At 34.5% G+C, this 23,221-nt stretch overlaps 1 protein-coding gene across 2 annotated transcripts in view; it reads right to left on the minus strand.

Annotated features, from left to right (window-relative positions):
* Positions 1–23,221, minus strand: part of PKHD1 (PKHD1 ciliary IPT domain containing fibrocystin/polyductin) — a 770,507-nt gene that overhangs the window by 251,058 nt on the left and 496,228 nt on the right. For both annotated transcript variants that reach the window (XM_007484081.2, XM_016431130.2), the window contains exon 53: positions 7,028–7,165. In XM_007484081.2, coding sequence (XP_007484143.2) covers positions 7,028–7,165 — 138 coding nt within the window. The remainder of the gene's footprint in view (positions 1–7,027; positions 7,166–23,221) is intronic.

A 23,221-nucleotide genomic window follows, 5' to 3' on the forward strand; every position in this document is an offset into this window, starting at 1 on the left:
AGATGAAAATATTCCTCCCTCACTACTATTGCCTATAAGTATTCTCTTTTCATTTTCAAATATAAGCTCTTTAACTATAAAAGTTTGCTTTTATTTTGTATTTGTACATTCAAATTATTGCATCGACACATAGCAAGTGCTTAATACATTTTTTATTCATTTATTCATTCCATTGATTCTCACTTCTTTTTATGGGAAAATATGTAGTGCTACAGAGAGTTTAAAAATAATGAAGTAGAGGGGGCAGCTGGGTAGCTCAGTGGATTGAGAACCAGGCCTAGAGACGGGACGTCCTAGGTTCAAATTTGGCCTCAGCCACTTCCTAGCTGTGTGACCCTGGGTAAGTCACTTGACCCCCATTGAATAACCCTTACCACTCTTCTGCCTTGGAGCCAATACACAGTATTGACTCTAAGACGGAAGGTAAGGGTTTAAAAAAAAAAGAATAATTAAGTAGAAAAAACACTGATCAGAAAAACAAAAGACAAGTTATAGTCCTGGCTCTATCATTGGACTATTTCTGTGACCATATGTGACTTTAATCACTAGAGATTTAGGGTTTTTTTTAATCTTTGTAATGAAATAATTAAAACTTATGTGGTACAGTGGATAGAGTGCTGGACCAGGAATCATAATGATTCATAACCTTGAGTTCAAATCTGGCCTCAATACTTAGTAGCTATGTAACCTTGGGCAAGTTACCTAACCTCATCTGCCTTGGTTTCCTCATTTATAAAATGAGGTGGCAAAGGAAATGATAAATTCAGTATCTTTGTCAAGAAAACCCCAAATGGGGTCACAGAGTCAAATATGACTTAAAAAAAGAACTGGAAGAGATTTATCTAATCTAACACCCTAGTTTATAGAGGAAAAAAAAGGCCCAGAGAAGTTAAATATCTTGTCCAAGGTCACACAGATAGTATTAGAGGGAGAATTTGAAACCCAATCTTTTGTCTCCAAAGTGAATGATTTTTCCACTGTACTACTTTGCCTGACCCTTTTAATTCTGAAAGTTTGTAAATTCACATCTACTGGTTGCCTAAAGTCACAAATTTCATGGTGGAGTTGGAAGTAATTTCTCTATCCTTTGAACTAATGGAATAGTTTAAATATAAGTATTCTAAGACTACAGTAGATTTGTAGAGAAGGGAGGGAGAAGGAAATGAGCATTTATTAAGCACCTGTTATGTGTCAGGTACTGTATTTTGTGATTTATAAATATTATTTCATTGAATTTTGAAAATTCTGAAATGTATTATCACCATTTTATAATTGAGTAAATTGAGGCAGATAATGGTTAATAGGCCTACCCAGAGATACACAGCTATTATGTTTTTGAAGAGGGAGTTGAACTCAGATTTGTGGTCTCATAAAGATGGACACTTTGGCTAATGATGCAGATTGCAATCCATCTATACCTATACATCCTGTGCAACTTTTATCAATGTCCAAGGATAAACTCTTCAAAGGCATCAGTCCAACATACTGTGATCTCCTTTGAATTCGTTTGACATATTTCAAGTGTTGTTAGAGCATATGAGCTATTTACAAATTATATCTGTCTCTCCCCAAGAAAGCTCATCTTTTTCTAAAATGTATTTTTAAGATTGCATCTTTTATACAGTTTTTCCTATAGAATTTATTTCTTTATTTCTTTCCTTGTTCTTGTTCTCCTTCTTATAAGGATGATATTAGAAAATAAGTATTGTTTTATTAGTTTAGAGATAGAAAGTTTAGGGCTGGCTTGACAAAAATTGGAGTTTGAAGCAGAGCTGAGAGAGTGTGTTAATTTCAGATGTGACAGTTATAACCATTTTTCTGTGTCAATTACTCTCTCTGGCAGTTGGGAGTTGGTCTCTGGCAGTTGACAGAGACACACATACTCAGAGACACTCTCTCAGGCCTGGAGGAGGTAACATCTTTGCATCTCTCTCTGTCTGAGGGAAAGATCTGAAGGAGCTCAGTGTTTTCCTTTCCCAACTTGGGAAACACTATTGAATATCTATTGTGGTTTTTGAAAATTGTTTAACTCTGAGAAGACCAAAGAAAAATCTGATCTTTGGTTTGAACTCTGAGTCTGCTAAGATTCAGAGTCCTAACTTGATTCTTGTTAAGACTCACTAGCTAGTCTTTGCTATTTTATAATTTGAAGGTGAAGTTAAGATTTATAAGGATAATAGTGGTCATTTTTATTTAAATACTATAAATTTGGGTTAGTCTGATCAGGGAGGAGTGATGTAGCCTTTGAAACACAGGAGAAGCAGTTCCTTTTGGAAACAGGGAGTTTATTTGGGTGGATTTAGAATCCCTTAGAATTAGAAATCCTTCTTTATCCTTATATATTTTAATAAATATTTTATTTTTATAATAAGAGTCTCTTTAGCATCTTTGTGCCTGGCCCTGAAGGGAAGTTCACATTTGAGCTTCACTTCATCACTGAGGATACTTTTGATTACATCTATCAAAAGTATCCAAACAGTTTTGATTATATCTATTTTGTGTAGCTTGCCATTATCATTTTTATTTGTACATCCTCCTGCTCCCTTTCGTTTTCCTCCTCCTTTTTCTTCTTCTCTACTAAATGTTCACACCAACAATGCTCTTTTCAATTGCCTATCTCTTCAGGCTAACACCCTAAAGACTGGTGATACAGTTGAAACTGCTCCCCTTAAATCCCTTTGTTCAATGACGCAATCACAGAAATCCAGGTAGAGGACACAATTGGGAAAAATTCAAGAATAGAGGTACTTCTATCCAGAGACAGGGAGAGAGAGCACTTTCCACTCCAAGGGCCAGGAGAGAGTAACCACTTGAGAGCAAATGTCACTCTCCAAGTCTCCCCTTCCCTCTCAAACTGCCTTCCCTGTCAATCTCTTCACTCTAACATTCCAACTGCTGTCTCCTCCACCTCAGTGGCAGAAAATCCAAAGCTTGATTCAGTTTTCCTTTCCACATTCAATAATCTCATCTATCATCTATTTCCATGAATTCAATCTCTATACATGTGACTTAACTTACAAACCTATGTAACCAGGTCTCATATTTCTCCTGATCCCTAGTCCCATAATTGTATATTCCAGCTGCATTTTTCTACCAAGTTCAATGTCTTAAACTCCACCTGTCTAAAATGTAGATCATTATCTCTTTCCTACACTTATTCCATCCCCAAACTTCCCTTTTCTATAGCAAACACTACATTCTTCCAATCACCTTGGCTGGTAATCTAGAGATTATCTTTAGCATTTGACTCTCACTCACTTCCCCACACAAGGACAAAACCACATAAGGGAAATCTTAACATCTCTCACACATATACCCTTCCTTCTATTCATAGAACAGTCACCATAGAAAGGCTTACCACTTCCCACCTGCAGTTTTACAGTTGCCTTCTAAATGGTATTTAGTCTTGTGTCTAGTTTCTTTTCTATCCAAATCATCCTTCACATATTTCGATAGCATTAGTATGATCATATCATTCTCCTGTTTAAGAAGCTTAAATGACTATTTATTTCTTCTTGTATAAAACAAAAATTTGACATAGTATTAAATTCACTTTACAATTTGATTTTCATTCTGTATTTCCAGGATGATTACCATTACTCCCAGACACACACTCTGTGTTCTAGACACAGGTGTTTACTTGCTACTCATAATTCATGAAATTCCATCCCTTCCCTCCATATCTTTTTTTTCACAGGATATATCCTCCCTGTATAATGCTATTCTTCTTATTTCTATCTCTTAGAACACCTAGCTTACTTCAAAATGCAAATTAAGTACAATTTCCTTTAAGATGATACTGGTCCAACCACTTTCCTATATATGCATAAATATGTGTGCCTATGTACACACACACATACACTGAGATGATTCCCCATTTCTTTCCCCAGCTCATTTTACAGATGATCACCTGGGGCAAAAAATATTAAATGACTTGTCCAGGATCATACAACTAGTGTCTGAATATGGATTTGAACTCAGGTCTTCCTGATTCTAAGCCCCATTCTCTAGCTGTTTCAACAATAATAATCACAACATACATAATATATTCACTTACATACATACATATGTATATATATTTTATATTCACTTTTCTGTGAATATATTGTAGTCTTCCCCTTCCCTAGGAGAATGCAATTTCCTTTGGCATCAGAAAGTCCTCTTGTAATTCTCCCTCTGTAAACTTGGGAAAGTTATTTATACTCTTTTCACTTTATTTCCTCTTCCAAATGTCCTTCTGACCCTCTCCAGACTTCACAATAATAATTGCATTTCCTTCTCATTCTCTATCTTCTCTCAGTACCTATAGCGTTTTTACCTTGAAAAACCCCTTCACTATGCCAGCATCCTTGCTGAGGTTCTTCCATGATTTTGATATAAGCATGTGGGTCATGCATTAATCCACTCCTTAATATGATTTTGGGCTTGTCTCCATGACTGTTGTCTTCACATGCTGGAACTTTTCTTAGTACTTGTGGTGTTTTTACCCTAAAATATCCATTCCCATGATCTGACACTTTTCATCCATTGGTGAGTTCCTCTTGGAGGTCTCCATTGTGGAGACAGACCATGAGTAACCATGTTTCATTCCCCTCCTAGTTTAATTATGACTCCAGATCTTTGGAACCATTTCTCCAAAGTGATTAGTTTTTTCCTCCTCTTTCCATACTTCGACTTTTCCATCTCTCTTTTGTGTCAATTTCTCCCATTAGACTTTAAAGCTCTTTAAGGACAAAAACAGCCTGTCTTTTTGCTTGCATTTGTATCTCCAGCACTTAACAGGACAATACCTGGCACATAGTAAGAGATTAATAGATATTTGTTACCTAAAGGAAGGAGGGATTGAGCTCAGTGGCCTCTTAGGTGCCTTTTAACTCTAGATCTATGATCATATAGTACATATGATTCAATTTGTGTGAGGATATTACAAAGTCAAAATATTGGAAAGTATTTAAGAGATTTCATAAGTACCATAAATCATATTAAAAAGGAAAGGTGTGATGTAATGAATGTGAGACTGGCAGAAAATCTAAGCTGTGGTAATGTCACAAAATTTTTATGTATGCTTGAAAAAAATGACATCTCTCTAGTCTCAACTTCCTCACTTGTACAGATAATAATTAATAACAATATTAATAACTACCATCCAGTGCTTTAAGGATTATAAAGGACTTTTCACATATTTACAATGAAGGGTTTAGACAAGATCATCTCTAATGATCTTCCCAGGACTAACATATTTTATGAGAGCCTAAAAAGTATTCTAGCAACTTCTCTTCCATGGGCTTTTTCAACTCCATACAATCAAAGTAGTACTTTAGGTGAAACTCAGTATACTAAATCCATGATCAAAGAAGTCCTATAAGAAATGATCTAAACCTAACATGTCTTTGTTGCACAAGGGTTGTACATGACCAGTGTTGAGACTATTATTGAACAAGGGAATGAAAGTGAAACTGGCATCTGCCATGCAGATGTAGAGCTCTAAGCAAAGCTAGCCTAGTTAAAGCTGATATCTTCTGCCAGCACCGGGTGCCCTCAAAGCAAGGCCACCAAGAAATTCAGCTCCAGAAGGTTGGGCCTTGGATCAGATGGCATCAGATATCAGATCCTCTTTTGGCAGCACTCTGTGCCAATGTCCACATCCATTAAATCTGTTTACTAAACAGTCTCATTATCTATTTCATGTCGGGATTTCTTTAGGGTGTGGTGGAATTGGACAGATGGGTTGAAAGCCTTCCTTCAGGCATGGTATACACAGGATTGGACAGATGGGTTCCAAGAAGCAACCTCGAGGCCTGGAACACATGGACAAAAGAGAAAAACCACCACCATTTTCTATAAACGAGTTGGGTTTTTTTTTCCTAATAGTGGAGAATATGGTAAACAAAGAAGAGAATTGGTATCATGAGTTAAAAAAGTAAAGTAATGAAACATCACTCTTCAGGAATCATCTATGACAACTTTGATGATAACATGTCACATTCACTATGGAAGTTTTCATTCATTAGGCAAGTTGCACAACATAATATTATGTGATTCCAAGAACCCAAATATGAATTGCATGTGGAGACAGCTTTACATAAAGGCAGAAGTGGTGTAGCCCAAAAGCCTCATTTTTGAGCTTCTGCAGTTTTGTTTAACATGCCTCAAAATCCTACCACTTGAGATGTATTCCTTTGGATTAAGTAATGCATCAAAGAATTAACATTATATCATGAATTAGTTTTTCTAAGAATTGAAAGATAGTCATATACTACAAGACCATGAGAAAAAATGCATGGAAAGAACATAATAACAGTAATAATAATTTGTTTTTAGATAGTATTTTATAGTTAGGAAATATTCTGTGCAACTATTACAGTCTCCATTTTATAAGGGACATTTTATAAATTGCAGAAAGAGATTATCTTAGAAACTGAGATATAGCATTCATACTCTTTTAATGGCAGTCCAATACCCTTTTTAATTTTATTACTATAACATTATCTCTATATCATAGAACCATATGATATATGGGGGGACCTTTAGAAAACATCTAGTTCAACTCTGTCATTTTACAAAGGAAGGAATTGAGATTGGGAAGGGCAAATAAATGGGGCAGCTAAAATTTTATCAGCTCTTCAGATTCTAATTCCATTGATTTTACCACTATATTAGAGAATGGGAGAATAAGTGGACCTGCAGAATGCAGCATTCTCTGGAATGCAGCCCTAAAGTAGAACACTTTAGAGGAGGAGCCCTGGGCACAATGAGGATCCTGGGCACATATAATTAGGGTGTAAATGAAAGTGAGGATGTGGATGAGGAAAACGGAAGTGAGAGTCCAAAGATGGCAAACTGCTTATGTCATGATTTTGCCTAGGGCTAGTCCTGTTTATGAACTCACTTATTTCCCTAGCCCTCAAAAAACAATCAATCCAACACATGATTTAATATGAGACTATCTATTTCCCAGATTCCCCTACTTCAAAGTATGATTTGGCTACAATCCCCAAATCCCTGGCAATTTTAATATAAATCTTACCAACTTTCAGCTCTCCACCTGCAACAATAATACAAGCTACGTTTAAAACATTGCTCCGGTTCACAGGAAATTCTAGGGTTCCCAGAACATAAAGGCCTTTGAGAAAAGGGAGATCCGTGTCTACGAGGATGGTCTTGTCTGAAGAAGAAAAGATAAAAATCATTTAGAACTTTGAGGGACCAGAAGAATCACCACCCCAGCCCTATAAACATAAATGTTATAGGGCTATGCATGAGTCCATTTGAATGTCTTCTTTTATTTCTTTTTAAAAGAAGTTTTATTGATAACTTTTTTATTTTATTTTGCAGTCATTCTGAATACATCACACCACACCCTTGCAATGAGCTCTCTCCTTGTATGAGTGAATAAACATTAAGCAAAACCAACTGACAGTGTGGATTTCTGATGGTGCAATGAATATTCTGCACGCTTAGCCCCAATTCCTCCACTAAAAGGAAATTAGTTGCATTTTATCATCTCCTCTCCAGGGCCTGGATTAGTCACATACTTTTCTTTTAGGACTTATTGGAGACTCAGGTGTCACATATGTGATAAGTTGCTTAGTTTTGTTTTATTTTTCCCCAAAGAAGAATATGTTTCTTGAAAAGTTGGGAGGAGACATGGTACCTGGGGAAAAGTACTAGATTTGGAGTCTAAAGACCTTGATTGATAACCTATCTTTGTAACCTTTATCTGCATGACCCAGAAAAAGTTACTCAGCCTTTTTATATCTCTATTTCCCCATTTGTAAAATGGATGTCAATCAATCAATAAACATATATTAATCACCTACTCTGGGTCTCGCATTGTGATAAGCTCTGAAAATACAAGAGGCAAAAGACAAGTCCTTGTTCTCAAGGAGTTACTATCTAAAAGGGGAAGATAAATGAATTTGTTGTGAGGATCAAAAGAAATATCTGTAAAGCATTTTGCAAACCTTAAAATGCTATGCAAATTCTATTATTTATTATTGTTGTTGTCATTGGCATTACTATTATTATTATCATAAATCACTAAAGTAATTTTATTAGTAAAAAATGCACACATGAAACAGTCCATATGACCTAAAGCCAGTCACTTCAGATAAGAAAAAAGGCAAAAGATAATGTTCTATCCTCAAGGTACTTACAACTGAATAGAATTTAATAATAATAATAATTAGGTTATTGTTAGGGTTAAAAAAGATAATATTTGTAGAGCTCTTCAAAAACCTTAAAGAGTTATTTAAATTCTTTGTGGTTCAGTTGTTTTCAGTCATATCTGATTCTTCATGACCTCATTTGAGGTTTTCTTGGCAAAGATACTGAAACTGGTTGGCCATTTCCTTCTTAAGCCCATTTTACAAATGAGGAAACCAAGGCAGAGTTAAGTGACTTGTCCAGGATCACAAAGCTAGCAAATGTTTGAGGACAGATTTGATCTCAGAAAGAGGAGTCATCCTGCCCCCATCCCCAGCACTCCAAGCACTGTCACCTACCTGCTCTTATATAAACCCCATCTATTTATTATTGCTATTATTACTATTGTCATTATTAACTCACAAAAGGAGTAAAGACAAACCAAAAAAAAAAAATCTATGTAACCTAGAGCAAGTGACTTAACTTCTCTGAGACTAAGCTGAATTACCTGAAAAATGGGAGGAGTTGACTGAGACCACCTGGAAGGTTTCTTCCACTTCTAAATCAATGACCTTATGCTAATTTATTAAAGGGATTTTATTAGTAAAGGTACAAAGCTAAGTGTATGCATAAAAAAATACATTAACTGCTTACCATAAATAGTGCATAAAATAATTTCATGTTAACAAACAGTTGACATACTTAAATTTAAATCCACAAACACTATCACTATCCCTTTTCATTGTTTCCTTCCCTTCAAATTGAGTCTGTTTCTTTTTGAATCTCTTTGAAATGCTTGTGCAGCTCATGGGGATCCCAAACACCTGTTCTTCATTTCCTCTTTCATCTCAGCAGCTTCCTTATAACTTCAGTAGCTAGAACTTGTACTCATTGACTTTGTAGCAAGTTATAGTGCAGCAAGTGATGAATAATGGATATGTATTTTAAAACAATGTCAATATTTCATGGACTCTAAAGCACTACTCTCTGAAGTCTGTTGTAATTCAATAAGAATCAAGGATTTGGAGTAAGTTTGCCTGCAAAAGCCTAGTACTTAAAATCATCAACATCTCCAAGCCTTTTTCAGTAGTGCTCATGTTGCCTAAAACCTAATTCTTACTTCAATGAACATTTTTTTCTCCAACATTTTTTTTAAAACTGCCTATGTATATTAGCTTTCCATGAATTATTTCTCAGAGATTTATTGGTACTTTGGCATATTTTTAAGGCAGCAGGCTTTATCTTTTCTCCCTAAAATTCACTAGGTTGTTAGTGATTAAAATGAAATTACCAAAAAGGCTCATAATAAAGAAAAAAATCTTTCATTTTTCTCCCCACCACCACCACCAGTTAGGAAAGTTAAGTGACTTGTCCAAAGTCACACAGGTTATAGGTGTCAGATGTGAGTTGTGAATCTAGGTCCTCTGGCTCCAGACCTAGTGTTAAGAAAATATTAAGTCACTGAATGGAGAAGAGGACTGATTGGCAATATCTTGCCAGCTTGTACTGATAATTACTGAGATACATGGAAAGTATACTTGAACTTGGTATTGAATCGAGACATTGTGGCAGGCTCCAAAGAGCAGGACTAATCAAGAATCCCAGGTTTAAGTTTAAAGATTATTTCATCAAAAATCTCTTCCATTGCAACTTGCCCTATAGTTTCCTCTGACCTTTGTGCCAAGAAAGCCAAACTCTCTCCTTTTTAATTCTGAAACACCTCATTGATCACACATCTGTCTATTCTCCATGACAACCAGTATTAATTTTTCCCCTAAAAGCTACCCACTTCATACCTGATTTGAATATCTCTCTTCCTTCACCAAAGCTCCCAAACTATCCCGATTTCCACCTTGTCTTGGATCTATCAGTCTCTGGCCAATTACACTGCCAACATGTCCCACACCTCCTGCTATATTCTCATGTGGCCATTATGAATACCAGCCAGCCTGACCCATAGCATATGAGAATAGAAACAGAACAGTTCCAAACCCAAGCAACAACAGCATGCCTTCACAGAAACTATTATGGCAATAGAGGTGTAATCAGTCAGAATGACTTATTAGCAGACTTCATTTGCAGAATATACATAAGGAAAGCTCAGCAATACCAGATGAACAATTAATCATTAGGGAGTGCATTTTTTTTCAGCAATAGCTACACATAAAACAATACAGTAAGGTGTAGACAAGTTTTAGTGTTCATGAGAGCAGGGAATATCCAAACTAATGAAATCATATCTCTTCAACATATAAGTACAAGGAAATCTAAAGGAAGAAGTACCAATAAATGTCAAGGTTCCCACCATGTTGCTGTTGCCACTACTTAGTCACAGCATTTTATTATGTCAGTGACCAATCCTTTCTCCTTAGACCAATCCTTTCTCCTAAAGGAATTGAATATTGGCATATGGAGGGAACCATCTGGGCTTTCTGTGACTCAATGGGAGGTTGATGAGGGAGATGATCTGGAAAGTGGCTAGCAAAAGAACTAATGAGCTCCAGATGTAATTAAAGACTGACGTTCACCCTAAGGGGCTCAGGACAAGACATGTTGCCTCTTGGTTCTAAATCATGCCCTCCTACCAGTTGATCAATTCATCAAGCAATAAATAACCAATCAAGTTCCCTACCACCTTTTGCATTGACTTTCCAGGCTTTCTGTTGCTTTGAGTTGTTCACCACAAAGGTTATGTCTGACAGAGGGGTAACCTTTGGGAGGGGGGAAATGAAAATGTAAGTTTTAACACCAAGCAATTTGAATAAATGCTACAATTTACCAATAATTCATCTACCATTTGCAAGGGCAAAGGGACAGCATGACATAATACTCTTGGTTCTGGATCTAGAAACAGAAATATCTGAGTTCTCAGACATTTAAAAGTTTTATGACTAAGTTCTCTCTCCTCTAGTTTTTTTTTATTAATAAAATAGATATACATATAATTGATATAAAGGATTCTTGTGAGGATCAAACAATATAAAGTACCATGAAAACCTTGAACTTTTGTATCAATATCAGCTGTTATTTATTATTATTACTTCCATTATTGTCATTATAATGAAGAAAGTCTCAACCAAGACCAGAAGCATTTGTTCCTTTACAGAAAATCTATGCTATATCAACATCACTGGCAAATACCATAGACATGAATGTGTACCTCACACATAACTACATAACAAGCTGGCATTGGAGATGTCTCTCTCAGAAGGCCACAGCCTCTTTTAGGATGGAAGTCATTTGGACACTCTAATAACAAAGAACTCAATAGAGTCTCTGCATTAGACTTAAACTCATTTCTTTTTTCAAGCAAGTTGGGGAATCAAGGTCACTATTGTGTAACATTCCAAGAGTCTGACACTTCTCTAAATCTTGTTGTAATGGGATCAAGGGCAAAGGGCACAGAGCCTGGGAATAATGATAGGGTCACATGTACATACATAATTCAGAGCAGCCTTACTGTTTATATGGCAGTCACTGGAGTGAGCTCCATAACTTAGGTAAAAAGGCAGTTTCTACTACAACCCCTCCATTGTCACTGATGCATTCCAAATTCTATCTCATCACAGGAACAGAGAACTCCAAGTACCAATTAAAAGTTACAAAATACTGGATTAACTCTTACTATTGGTCATCCAGAATTTCCTAAAATTCCTCTCTACAAGGTGAAAATATCTGAATTTAGTGTTGACAGGAGTATTTTGTGTTTGTTTTTGGATAGGGTGGATTGGGAAAAAGTCACAAAGCTCCAAATGACTAAGAAATTTCAAGATTTTCTCTTCCAAAATACTATATCTTTTTTTGAGATCAAAAGAAGCTTCCTAAAAATAATTTTCTTACCAAGAGTTGCAGTTTGTTATTGCTTCTGGAGGAGACATCTCCTGTTAAAGTAATGTTTCTTATCTTGGAGTTTGTGAATTTATGCATGTGTTTATGTGTGTATGTGTATATTCATATGCGTGTATGTACTTATGTGTATTGTTTGTTGTAGATATACATGATATTAAGACATAGATATATGCAAGTCCACATGCATATATATGTACATGTATCTGTTATATGTATTAAAATTTTTCTGTATCCTTGGTTTCCTTTGTAATCCCATATAGTTCATTTTGTGCATTTAAAAACATTATTCCAAGAAGGCTGCCAAAAGATTCTAAGTAAAAAAAAAAACGATGAAGAACTCTTGCTTTACAGAATCTATTTGTTCAATAAAATATGTTAACATCTTAATTTGTGAGGAGGGTAGATAATTCCAAAGAACAATATTCTATTGATGCAACCATTTTGGAAAGCATTTTGGAATTATACCCAGAGAGTAATTAAACTGTGTATACCCTTAGACCTAGCAATATTATTGGTATGTCTGTTTCCCAAGGAGATCAGGGAAAAGAAAATTAATCCCTATGTTCCAAAATACATATAGCAGCAACTTCGTGGTGACAAAGAATTGGAAAATGAGGGCATGTCCACCATTTGGGAAATAGCTAAGCAAATTGTGGTATATGATTGTGATGGAATACTACTGGGACATAAGAAATGATGAACAGACTGATTTTTTTAAAAGTCTGGATAAAACTACACAAGATAATGAACAATGAAATGAGTAGAACCAGAAGAATATTATGCACAGCCACAGAATTAATTCTGGAAGAATAAACTGTGAAAGTTACCTCCAGGAAGTGAACAGAAAGGTGAAATATGAAAGAATTATTTTATGTAGGTTTTGGATGTCCTGATTATCTTTTGTAATGGGACTGGATGGGAAGAGGCTGGGACACTTGTGGATGAGATTTTTTTTTAAAGAGCAGTAGCCTAAAATAAAAGGATGACTTCTTCCCATATATAAATAGCCCTTAAAGATGAAAGGTTAAATTGATTGATAATCATTTCAAGTCACGCTAATTTATGGAACTGTTGGAATTTGATCTTTTGAAAAGCTCACCCTCTTATAGATCTAACAGAACAAATAACAATCAAGAAATAAGAACTTCTTTTTATAACCCAGCCCTTTCAAAGAGTTGCTTACTTTTTAGTTTGTCTAATTCACAGTGGTCATTTTCCTGTCATAATCTTCCCAATTATTATTTTTTTCCACACTGGCTCTGTTTTGAGTTGGACTATAAACATCTTACTCACTACTCAGAGTCATTCTTAGAAAAGAGCCACTATTTGTGCAGTTGTGAAGACAGAATAGTAAAATTTGCAGTAAGTCCTATACTACTTGCTGATATATCATTAGGATGAATCAACTCTATAGTTATAAAAGCCAGAAAAGGAACAAAATTGGCATAGGGAAGGAATATTAGAAAGCCAGGAAGGGAACAAAATTAGAATTATATAATTTCCCCCAAAAGTTTTTAAAAATCAGGATTTTTTTATATTGAATAAGAAAATGGTCAAGCTTAGTTGTTTTTAAATATTGCTGACTGCTCTTAACTCACCAAAATAATTTCTCAGTGATTGGTAGATTTGTATATTAAATTATCTTATCATTATAATGCATATACACCCAAGACAAATTATAAAGGATGTGTATTAAATGTAAAAACAAGATAAATTTCAGCCTTCCAAGCATATTATAATTTTCACCCAAGAAAGTAGTAGTCATTACTTTATGAGCTTGTGAGTCTCTTATTGTCTTTGGATTTTGAAGTTGAAATATATATTCTTGTTCTCCTGCCTAGGAGTTAAAAGACTGAGATGGGATACTATCAGTAGCATTTATTTACTCTTACTGAGACTTATTAAAAGGAGCCTAACCATCATTTTTTTTTTCTCTAATGTCATAGGAAGAAGGAAAAAGGAGTTCTTTCAGTTCTAAAACTAGAAGTTGGAACCTGGCTTCACCTGGAACTGATGATGAGCCATTGTTAGAGTAACTAAAAATGATACACAAAGAGAATCAATATATCATCAGAAAATACATTTTAGTACTAAAACTAGAAGGAATATCCAAAAGTCATCTTAGCTAATCCTCTCAGATGAGAAAACTTAATCAAAGAGATAAGTGGATTGCATGAAGTGACAAAGGCAGTGAGAGAGGGGAAATCCTGAACCTAGATCCTCTGCCTCAGGACTGCTTGTTCTAGGTCAAATATAGCATCATAACTAATGTAAAGGAGGAAATATAATAACATGGAAAGGACAGTGGAATTGGCATCAGAACTAGGCTGTTCTGAGCAACATCTATCTATCTATATCTATTTATATTTTTTCTATTCTTTTCTTCCTTCCATCATTCTACTTTCCTCATTCTTCCCTCATTTCTTTTCTTCCTTCCTTCCTTTCTCCCCCTCACCTCTCTGTCTCTGTTTCTTTTTTTCCACATCTCTTCTGCTTTCTCTGTCTCTGTCTCTGTCTGTCTCTCTGTCTCTGTCTCTGTCTCTGTCTCTGTCTCTGTCTCTCTGTGTCTCTCTGTGTGTCTGTCTCTCTCTGTCTCTCTGTCTCTGTCTCTGTCTGTCTTTCTGTCTGTCTGTCTGTCTGTCTGTCTCTCTCTCTCTCTCTGTCCCCATATACACATATCTTAATTAATTGGCGTAGGAATGGATTGGAAGTGGGAAAGAGTTCAATTCCCAAATTTTTCTCTTCCTAGCTGTGTGACTATGAGCAAGCCACTAAACATTTCTAAGCCTCAGCATTCTTAACTGCAAAAAGACAATAATACAATGAAAGCACAGGGTAGTTATGAGGAAAACATTATATAAATGACTGAGGTATTAAATCATCTTCGTAGAAAGCCTTACTCAAAAACTTTGATGTGGCTCTGACCAAATTCACAAAATCATGGATCTTTGAATTATGATAATATATAAACTATAATGATACTCAGTGCTTTCAGGGGAAAACATTTAGTTAGTCATGGTTACCATAGAAGTTTGCAATACAGTGCATTAAAAGTCAAGAACTAAATTTTAATGAATCTTGTTATCTATTACTAAATTAATAAATTATGTTGCTTAGTATTGATACTCAAACTACTAAGTAAAGATTCTTAATTTTTTTGTAATGGGTTCTTTATCACCCTAGTGAAACCTATGAATTTTCTTCAAATAATAATATGTTTAATGCATAAAATAAAATATGTAAGATTATAAGGGAAACCAGTGATATTGAAATACATTTTTCAAATTTAATTTTTTTTAAATTTCAAGTTCATAGATCTCCAGATTAAGAACCTTTCCTGACTAAAGGACATTTGTCTTTTTTCAAATTCCCTTTGAGAAGAGAAAGAAATTGCTTGAATAAAATGAGGCCCAGACTTGCAAATTATTCATAGAGAGGGAAAAAAATGCAATTTTCAAATTGTGTCAAATAAGCTAAACAGTTCCAAATGAGATTGATGAGACAAAGTTCCATGTGTCAGTTGCAGCTTTAGTAAATGTTAGGAGTCATCCTTTTGGGGTTTTGCTAATTTTCACAAAATGAGAGCTTTTTGTATCTTTATGATAGAAAAAAAGAATAATAAATCCAGACATCATAACTATTTTAATAACACTGATGGTATCTTCTGTTCTTGAATGTTTGTATATTTCTTTTTTTAAGTTTAATTAAGAATATTTTCCATGGTTACATGAATCATTCTCTTTCTCTCCCCACCTCCCACTCCCTCCCAAAGCCAATAAGCAATTCCACTGGATTTTACATGTCATTCATCAAGACCTATTTCCATATTATTAAAATTTGCACTAGAGTGATCGTTTAGAGTCTATATCCCCAATCATATCCCTGTTGAACCATGTGATCAAACTGTTGTTTTTCTTCTGTGATTCTACTCCCACATTTCTTTCTCTGGATTTAGATAGTGTTCTTTTTCATAAGTCCCTCAGAATTGTCATGGATCATTGCATTGCTGCTAGTAGAAATTATTCTGTTATATTCTATTGTGCCACAGTGTATCAGTCTTTGTGTATAATGTTCTCCTGGTTCTACTCCTTTCGCTCTGCATCACTTCCTGGAGGTTGTTCCAGTCTCCATGGAATTCCTCCAGTTTATTATTCCTTTGAGCACAACAGTATTCCATCACCAACATATACCACAATTTGTTCAGCCATTCCCCAATTGAAGGACATACCCTTATTTTCAATTTTTTTGCCACCACAAAGAGCATAGCTATTAATAATTTTGTACAAGTCTTTTTCTTTATTATCTCTTTGGGGTATAAACCCAGAAGTGCTATGGCTGGATCAAAGGATAGTCAGTCTTTTAATGCCCTTTGGATATAGTTCCAAACTGCCTTCCATAATGGTTGGATTAATTTACAACTCCACCAGCAGTGCATTAATGTCCCAATTTTGCCACATCCTCTCCAACATTTATTACTTTCCTTTGCGGTCATATTAGCCAATCTGCTAGGTGTGAGGTGATATCTCAAAGTTGTTTTGATTTGAATTTCTCTGATTATAAGAGATTTAGAACACTTTTTCATATGCTTATTGATAGTTTTGTTTGTATGTTTCTCATGAGCTGACAAAAATTAGAAAACACTGGATTTCTTTTAGACACACAGCTGTGAGCTCCATTTGTCACAAAAATAAAAATAATTAAAAGTAAGATCAATTCTATTCAAGAATTTATTGTGTAATTACCATGTGCCAGGGAATATGCTGGATGCTGGGGGAGTGGGTAAAAAAAAACAAAAAACAAAAAAAGAAAAGAAATTGTGTGCTTTGTATGCATTTGTCAGTGACTCTATTAAGTCATGAGGGGATGGACCAAAAATTGAAGCAATTCTTGCCTTCAAGGATGTCAAATTCTATCAACTTGGACATTTTTTAACTCATGTGTAACAAATTGCTCTTTTTAAAGAAAATTAGGTAAAATCCTCCATTCAAGCCCTGTTTCATTGCTCATAGTAGTGAGGTAGGGAGTTTATCAAATGATTATTGAATTTGAGTTTATTGATTTCCTTTCCCAATGCTCTATCATTGAAGGGCTTGTTCTGGTGGAGTCTACAGAACTGGAATGGCTTTGAGTATGATCATAAGGCCATAGGATCAAAGATTTATAATTGGAAAGGATACTTATTTTGTGAGCAATCAATAATCAATAAATTGCCCATGAAGGGCAAGCCTAGCTAAATCCTGAAAAGTACAGAACAAAATGTTTCCTAAATTATAAGGGTTGTTTTAGTCATATCAGCTCCCTCAGAACTTTTATCTTTACAAGAGCTGAAATCTGCATTACTTTAACTTTTACCTTTTGCTCATAGTTCTGTCCTCTTGGTCCAAAATGAATTTAAAACTCTTTTCAAAATGACAGTTATTCAATAATAGAAACATTGGTTATGTGCTTATTATATCTTATCATTCTAAGACTAAATAATTATCCTTATCCTCTATAAGGAATTTTCCTTTGTCATGATTTTGAGACCTTACACTATCACATATGTGATATAAAATAGAATGTTGTTTAATTCAGATATGCCATCAAAGCCAATGGGCTTTTGTGGATCTTTATTTATCATTCTTAACATCATAATAATTGGATTCTGCTGCAATTAATATGAACACATCAAATTCTCATATATCTCTCTTACACTGTAGTTTCAAAACTAGAAGGATTTCATTGGATTATGGAATCATTTTTTCTTGAGGTTCTTAACCTTTTTTGTCTCATGGACCCATTTTGACAGACTGGGAAAACCTCTGGATCTCCTCTCATGTAAATGTTTTTCAATGTTTCAAATTAAATGTAGATTTTCTAGGCAGAGCCAAGACGACAGAGTAAAGACAGAACTCAACTGAACTATCTCGAAATCCCTTACAAACAACTTTAAATTAATTCCTCAAATTGAATTCTGTAGTGGCAGAACCAACAAAAGGGTGGAGTGGAACAATTTGTTCAACCCAAGACAACTTAAGTTGTCAGCAGGAAATTTTGGTTTCACTGGAGTATGATATAGCAAAGGCTACAACACAGCAAGATAGCAGAATGTTTTAGAGGTGGCTACATCAGAGCAGAAGTAGCTTTGAGAATTCTCAGTCCATAAACAGTAAGATGTTTATATATGTGTTCAGGAGCAAATTAAAGGAAATTCTTTATTGGTGCTTAGTGCATGACCCTCTTGCATTGCCCACATACAGATCTGGCTCATAATACCAGGGCAAATAGGAGCATTAGTAGACTCGAGCTTAAAGTTCCAAGGCAGAAAATAGCACTTGTGGTTGCTCACAAGAGAGCAAGGGTCTCAGATTTAAGGCAAAAGGGAGCACTAGTGGCTATGGCCAAAGAAGGGCATGGGCCTGTGACACATTTACAGAGGCATAAGGGGTGATAGCACATGTGGCTGCAGTAGGGGGCCTAGCCACAGTTCCAAAGTGAGAAAAGATTATTTATGTTTGCTCACAGGCCAGAACACAGGCTAAAAGAGCAGTGACTGCATATTTCCATATGTTACCATGTTGGAAGAACAAAAAATTTTCAGATCCCCAGAACTAGATTGGAACACAGCAACTCCTCCAATGGTGAAACAGTCCCAACTTTGACAAAAAGTTAAAAGTCTAGAAATGGGCTGGTAACATGAGCAAACAATAATAATGGAAACAGAAAGTGGCAATATAAAGTTATTAATATAGAGAACATTAAAACAGAAACTCAGAAGAACACATCATGGTCCAAACAACTACATGTAAAACCTAAAAGAGAAAATGTGCATTGGACACAAACCCAAAAAATATTCTTGGAAGAGCCCAAAAGGAATTTTAAAAATCAAATAAGAGACGTAGAGGAAAAATTGAGTAAAGAAATAAGAATGATGCAAGAAAATTTTGAAAAGATTATCAAAGGTTAGTAAAAGAGGTACAATGCAGAAGAAATAATACCAATGCTGAAAAAAAATTTAAATGGCATAAAAATATTCTAAAGGGAAGAACTCCTTAAAAGGATACTTGGCCAAATGGTTAAAGAGGTTAAAAACTTACTGAAGAAAATAATTCTTTAAAAATTAGAATTGGATAAGTTGAAGCTAATGACTCCATGAGACATCAAGACACAATAAAACAAAATCAGAAGAATGAAAAAATTGAAGAAAATGTAAAATATCTCATTAGAAAAACAACTAACCTGGAAATGGATGGAGAGATAATTGAAGAATTATTGGACTATCTATAAACCATAAAAAGAGTCATGGTATCACATTTCAAGTTATTATCAAGGAAAATTCCCCTTATATACTAGAATAAAAGGGTAAAATAAAAATCAAAAGAATCTACTGACCATCTCCTAAAAAGATCCCAAAGTGAAAACTCCCAGAAATAGCATAGACAAATTCCAGAGTTCTCAGGACAAGGATTAAAAATTGCAAGCAAAGAGAAAGAAACAAGTCAAATATTGTGAAGCCACAGCCAGGATAACACAAGACTTAACAGCTTGTAAAGTAAAAGATCAGAGGGCTTGGACAATAATATTCTAGAAGTCAAAAGAACTAGGATTACAACCAAGGAAAATCTTCCCAGTGAAACTGAATGTTATCTTTCTGGAGGAAAAAGGATACTTGATGAAATAGAATATTTTTAAGCATTCCTGATGAAAAGGCCAAAGATGAATATAGAGTTTTATTTTCAAATACAGAACTCAAGAGAAGCATAAGAAATTTGTATTACCATGTGGGAAGATAATATTTGTAACTTCTAATAATTTTATCATTGTTAGGGCAATTAGAATTGTAAGTAAATATATGGTATGGATACTATTCTAACATAAGAAATAATGGAAAAGATAATTACAAATATACTGAAAATACTTATACAAGATGATACAAAGGAAAGGGAGCAGAATGAAGAGAATGTTGTATACAGTAATGGAAATAATATGTGATGATCAACTATGAATGAATTAAGTATTACAAGCAATACTAGAATCCAGAACAACTCCAAGGTACTCATGATGAAAAAGGCTATCCACTGCCACAGAAGGAGCTAACATATTCTGAATGAAGATTGAAGTATACTATTCTTCACTTTATTTTCTACATGAATTTTTTGATATTTTAAGAATCTTTGTTTCACAATATGAGAATATAGAAATAGGTATTGTATGATAACATATGTGCAATCTAGATCATATTATCTGTTATCTTGGGTAAGGGGAAAGAATATGGATCACAAAATATAAAATAATTATTAAATTTTTTTTCAATATAAAATATTTTAAATATAAAAGAATTGAGGGAACTGGTATGTGTTGACTATGATGGTATAATATCAAAGAAATTAAATCATAGAGTGAGAAAGAGGGATCCACTGGAAGAAGGGAGAGGTAGAATAAGGGAAACTGTCACACACAAAAAAGAGATAAAAGAAAGAACTTTTAGAGTGGAGAGGAAGATGGGGGCATGGTGGGAAATGCTTCAATCGAACTCATTGATATTATCTCAAAGAAGGAATAATAGAGATATTCTGTTAGGTATAGAAACCTATCTTACTCTTCAGGGAGGTAAGAAAGAGGGATAAAAGGAAAAGGGGCAGGATACTGACAGAATGGAGGCATGATTGGACAGAATGGACAGAATGATTAATGGAGGCAATAGTTTGAAGCAAAATAAACTTTTTGAAGTGGGACAGGTTAAATAGAGAGAACAAAAATGACAAATGGTATGGGGAAATAGGATGAAGGGAAATATGCAGTAAGTAATCATAACTGTTAATGCGAATGGGATGATAAGAATGAACTTGCTCAAAAAACTGAAGTGGAAGGAATCATTTAAAAATAAAAATCCAACCATATGTTCTTTACAAGAAACACATTTGAAACAAAGAGACACAAACACATGGTCAAAATAAGGAGCTACAGGAGAATCACTAGTGTTTCATCTGAAGTCAAAAATAGGTGGTGGGTAGTATTGGCTAAGAAATAGAGCTATTAGATCATTGGAATAAATTAGTTACACAATACATAGTAGTAAATGACAATAGTTACTCAGTATTTGTTAATCCCAAAGATCCAAGCTCTCAGACAAAAAAAAAAGTATGGCAGAGACAAAGTATAAACCAGAATCTCATATCCTATACTAAGATAAGGTCAAAATGGATATTTGGTTTAAACATAAAGAATATTACCAATAGCAAATTAGAGGAGGAGAGAATAGTCTGTCTGTTGATTCCATGGATAAGAGAAGGATTTCTTATCAAACAAAAGAACACATTATAGATTATAAAATAGATAATTTTGATTATATTAAACTACAAAGTCTTTGCATGAGCAAAACCAATGCAACCAAGATTAGAGGTAAACAAGGTAAACAATATTATATGTTGATGGTGATGAATGGCTTAGCTATTCTTAGCAATACACTAATTCTTGAAAATCCTCAAAGACTCATAATGAAAAGTGCCCTCCAGTTCCAAAGAAATAACTGATGGACTCTGAATCCAGAATGAGATATACTATCTTTCACTTTATTTCATTATTTTTATTTTGTTTGAATTCTCCTTCATAAAATGGCCGATAGAAAGATGTTTTACACTATTCTTGCATATATAAAATTTTTATTATATTAAAGGAAACTTTAAAAAAAACTTTAAAAAAACAAAGTTTAAAAATGCTTTTTTATGTAATTAAAAAATAAAATTTTAAAATTTCTTAAAAGGCAGTGGGTTAACAATTATGGTTTTAGAGAAGGCGAAACCAAAAATAAGTATATTTAAAAGGAATAAACAAGGAAACTGCACTGTGCTTTAAAGTATTATAATGAAATAAAGTTCTCAATATTCTACTGGTATGATTCTTCCACTCCCAAGAAATCAATTAATCTGCATCCTTTAAGTGTTTACTATGCATCAGGTACTGTCCTAGATATTAATGTTACAAAAGCAAAAATAAATGAATAAAAATTAATTCCTAATCTCAAAAGTTTTAAATTTCACTGGAGACAAAATGTCCATATAGTGATTCTACAGATCTACAAAATAAATATAAGGTGCTTAAAAAGGGAGGACACTAGAAATTTGGGAGATCAGGAAAGATATTTGGTAGAAATGATGACTTCTACAAAATAGAAGTGAGGAAGGAGAATATTCTGGGCATAAAGGATTTGGAGTATAAAGGCACCAAGTCAAGAGATAGAGTGTCATCACTAAGTAATAAGACTAGCTTGTCTGTAGGGTATTATGAGGGAGGGGAAGTAATAAATAATGAGTCAGGTTGGGATCAGAGTATGAAAGGCTTTAAAAGTCAAAAGAAGTAAATAATTTGTCTTTTATATTAAAGGTACTATTTATAATATACTTCCAAGCTTTCTACATCAGTTATATTATTCTATTGAGACATCAAATGTTTGTTCTTAAGGGGGACTTAAAGATCATTATTATTAAATTGAACCAACCTCTTCTTGCTATAGATGAAGAAAATGAGGCCCCTGGTACAGGCTACCCAGCTATGGTTATATAGCCAATCAAGGGGTAGCTACAGCTAAAACCCAGTTCTCATTACACCTAATCCATTATTCCTTCTAGTATTGTCTTTTCCTGAAAGCTCTATTTTCTGTTACAAAACAGCAGGGGTGATGAGTTAATAATTAAAGAAATCATCTATTTGCTACCTAATGTAACAGATATGACCAATATAAAGAAAGACTCCATTTCCCAGACTGCCTAGCCTCAGAGATCAAATGCTGATTTGAGGAGAAATAGGATTTCATTTCCCAGGAGACTGTGTGCTCATATTTTACATCAAGTTTAATGAAAGGAGATAACAAGAAAAAGAGAGTAGCAATGGAAGTTTCTTTCTAGTTCATGGTTATATAAAGCAATAGAGGTTTCTGAGAATTATCAGTAGGAATTACAGATTTGTCTTTTTTTCTATATAAAACGCCTTGTTTTCAGCAAGGCAAGGAGATGGCACTTGCAGGTTGGAAAAAGCTGGGGAATAGTGACCATAGATAAGACCAATAAGGACAATGCTAGCCTGAGGCTAGCAATGGTGGGGGCTGCAAAGAGAAGTGGATGAATATCTCCTGGGTTTTTGAACTTTTTTTCCTCCATCACAGACTCTTTTGGAAATCTAGAAAAACTTCAGAATAATGGATTTTAAAAGCATAAAATCAAACACATGAGATTTAAAAAAACTAATTATA

The sequence above is a fragment of the Monodelphis domestica genome, chromosome 2, assembly GCF_027887165.1.
Source record: "Monodelphis domestica isolate mMonDom1 chromosome 2, mMonDom1.pri, whole genome shotgun sequence".
Lineage (NCBI taxonomy): Eukaryota > Metazoa > Chordata > Mammalia > Didelphimorphia > Didelphidae > Monodelphis > Monodelphis domestica.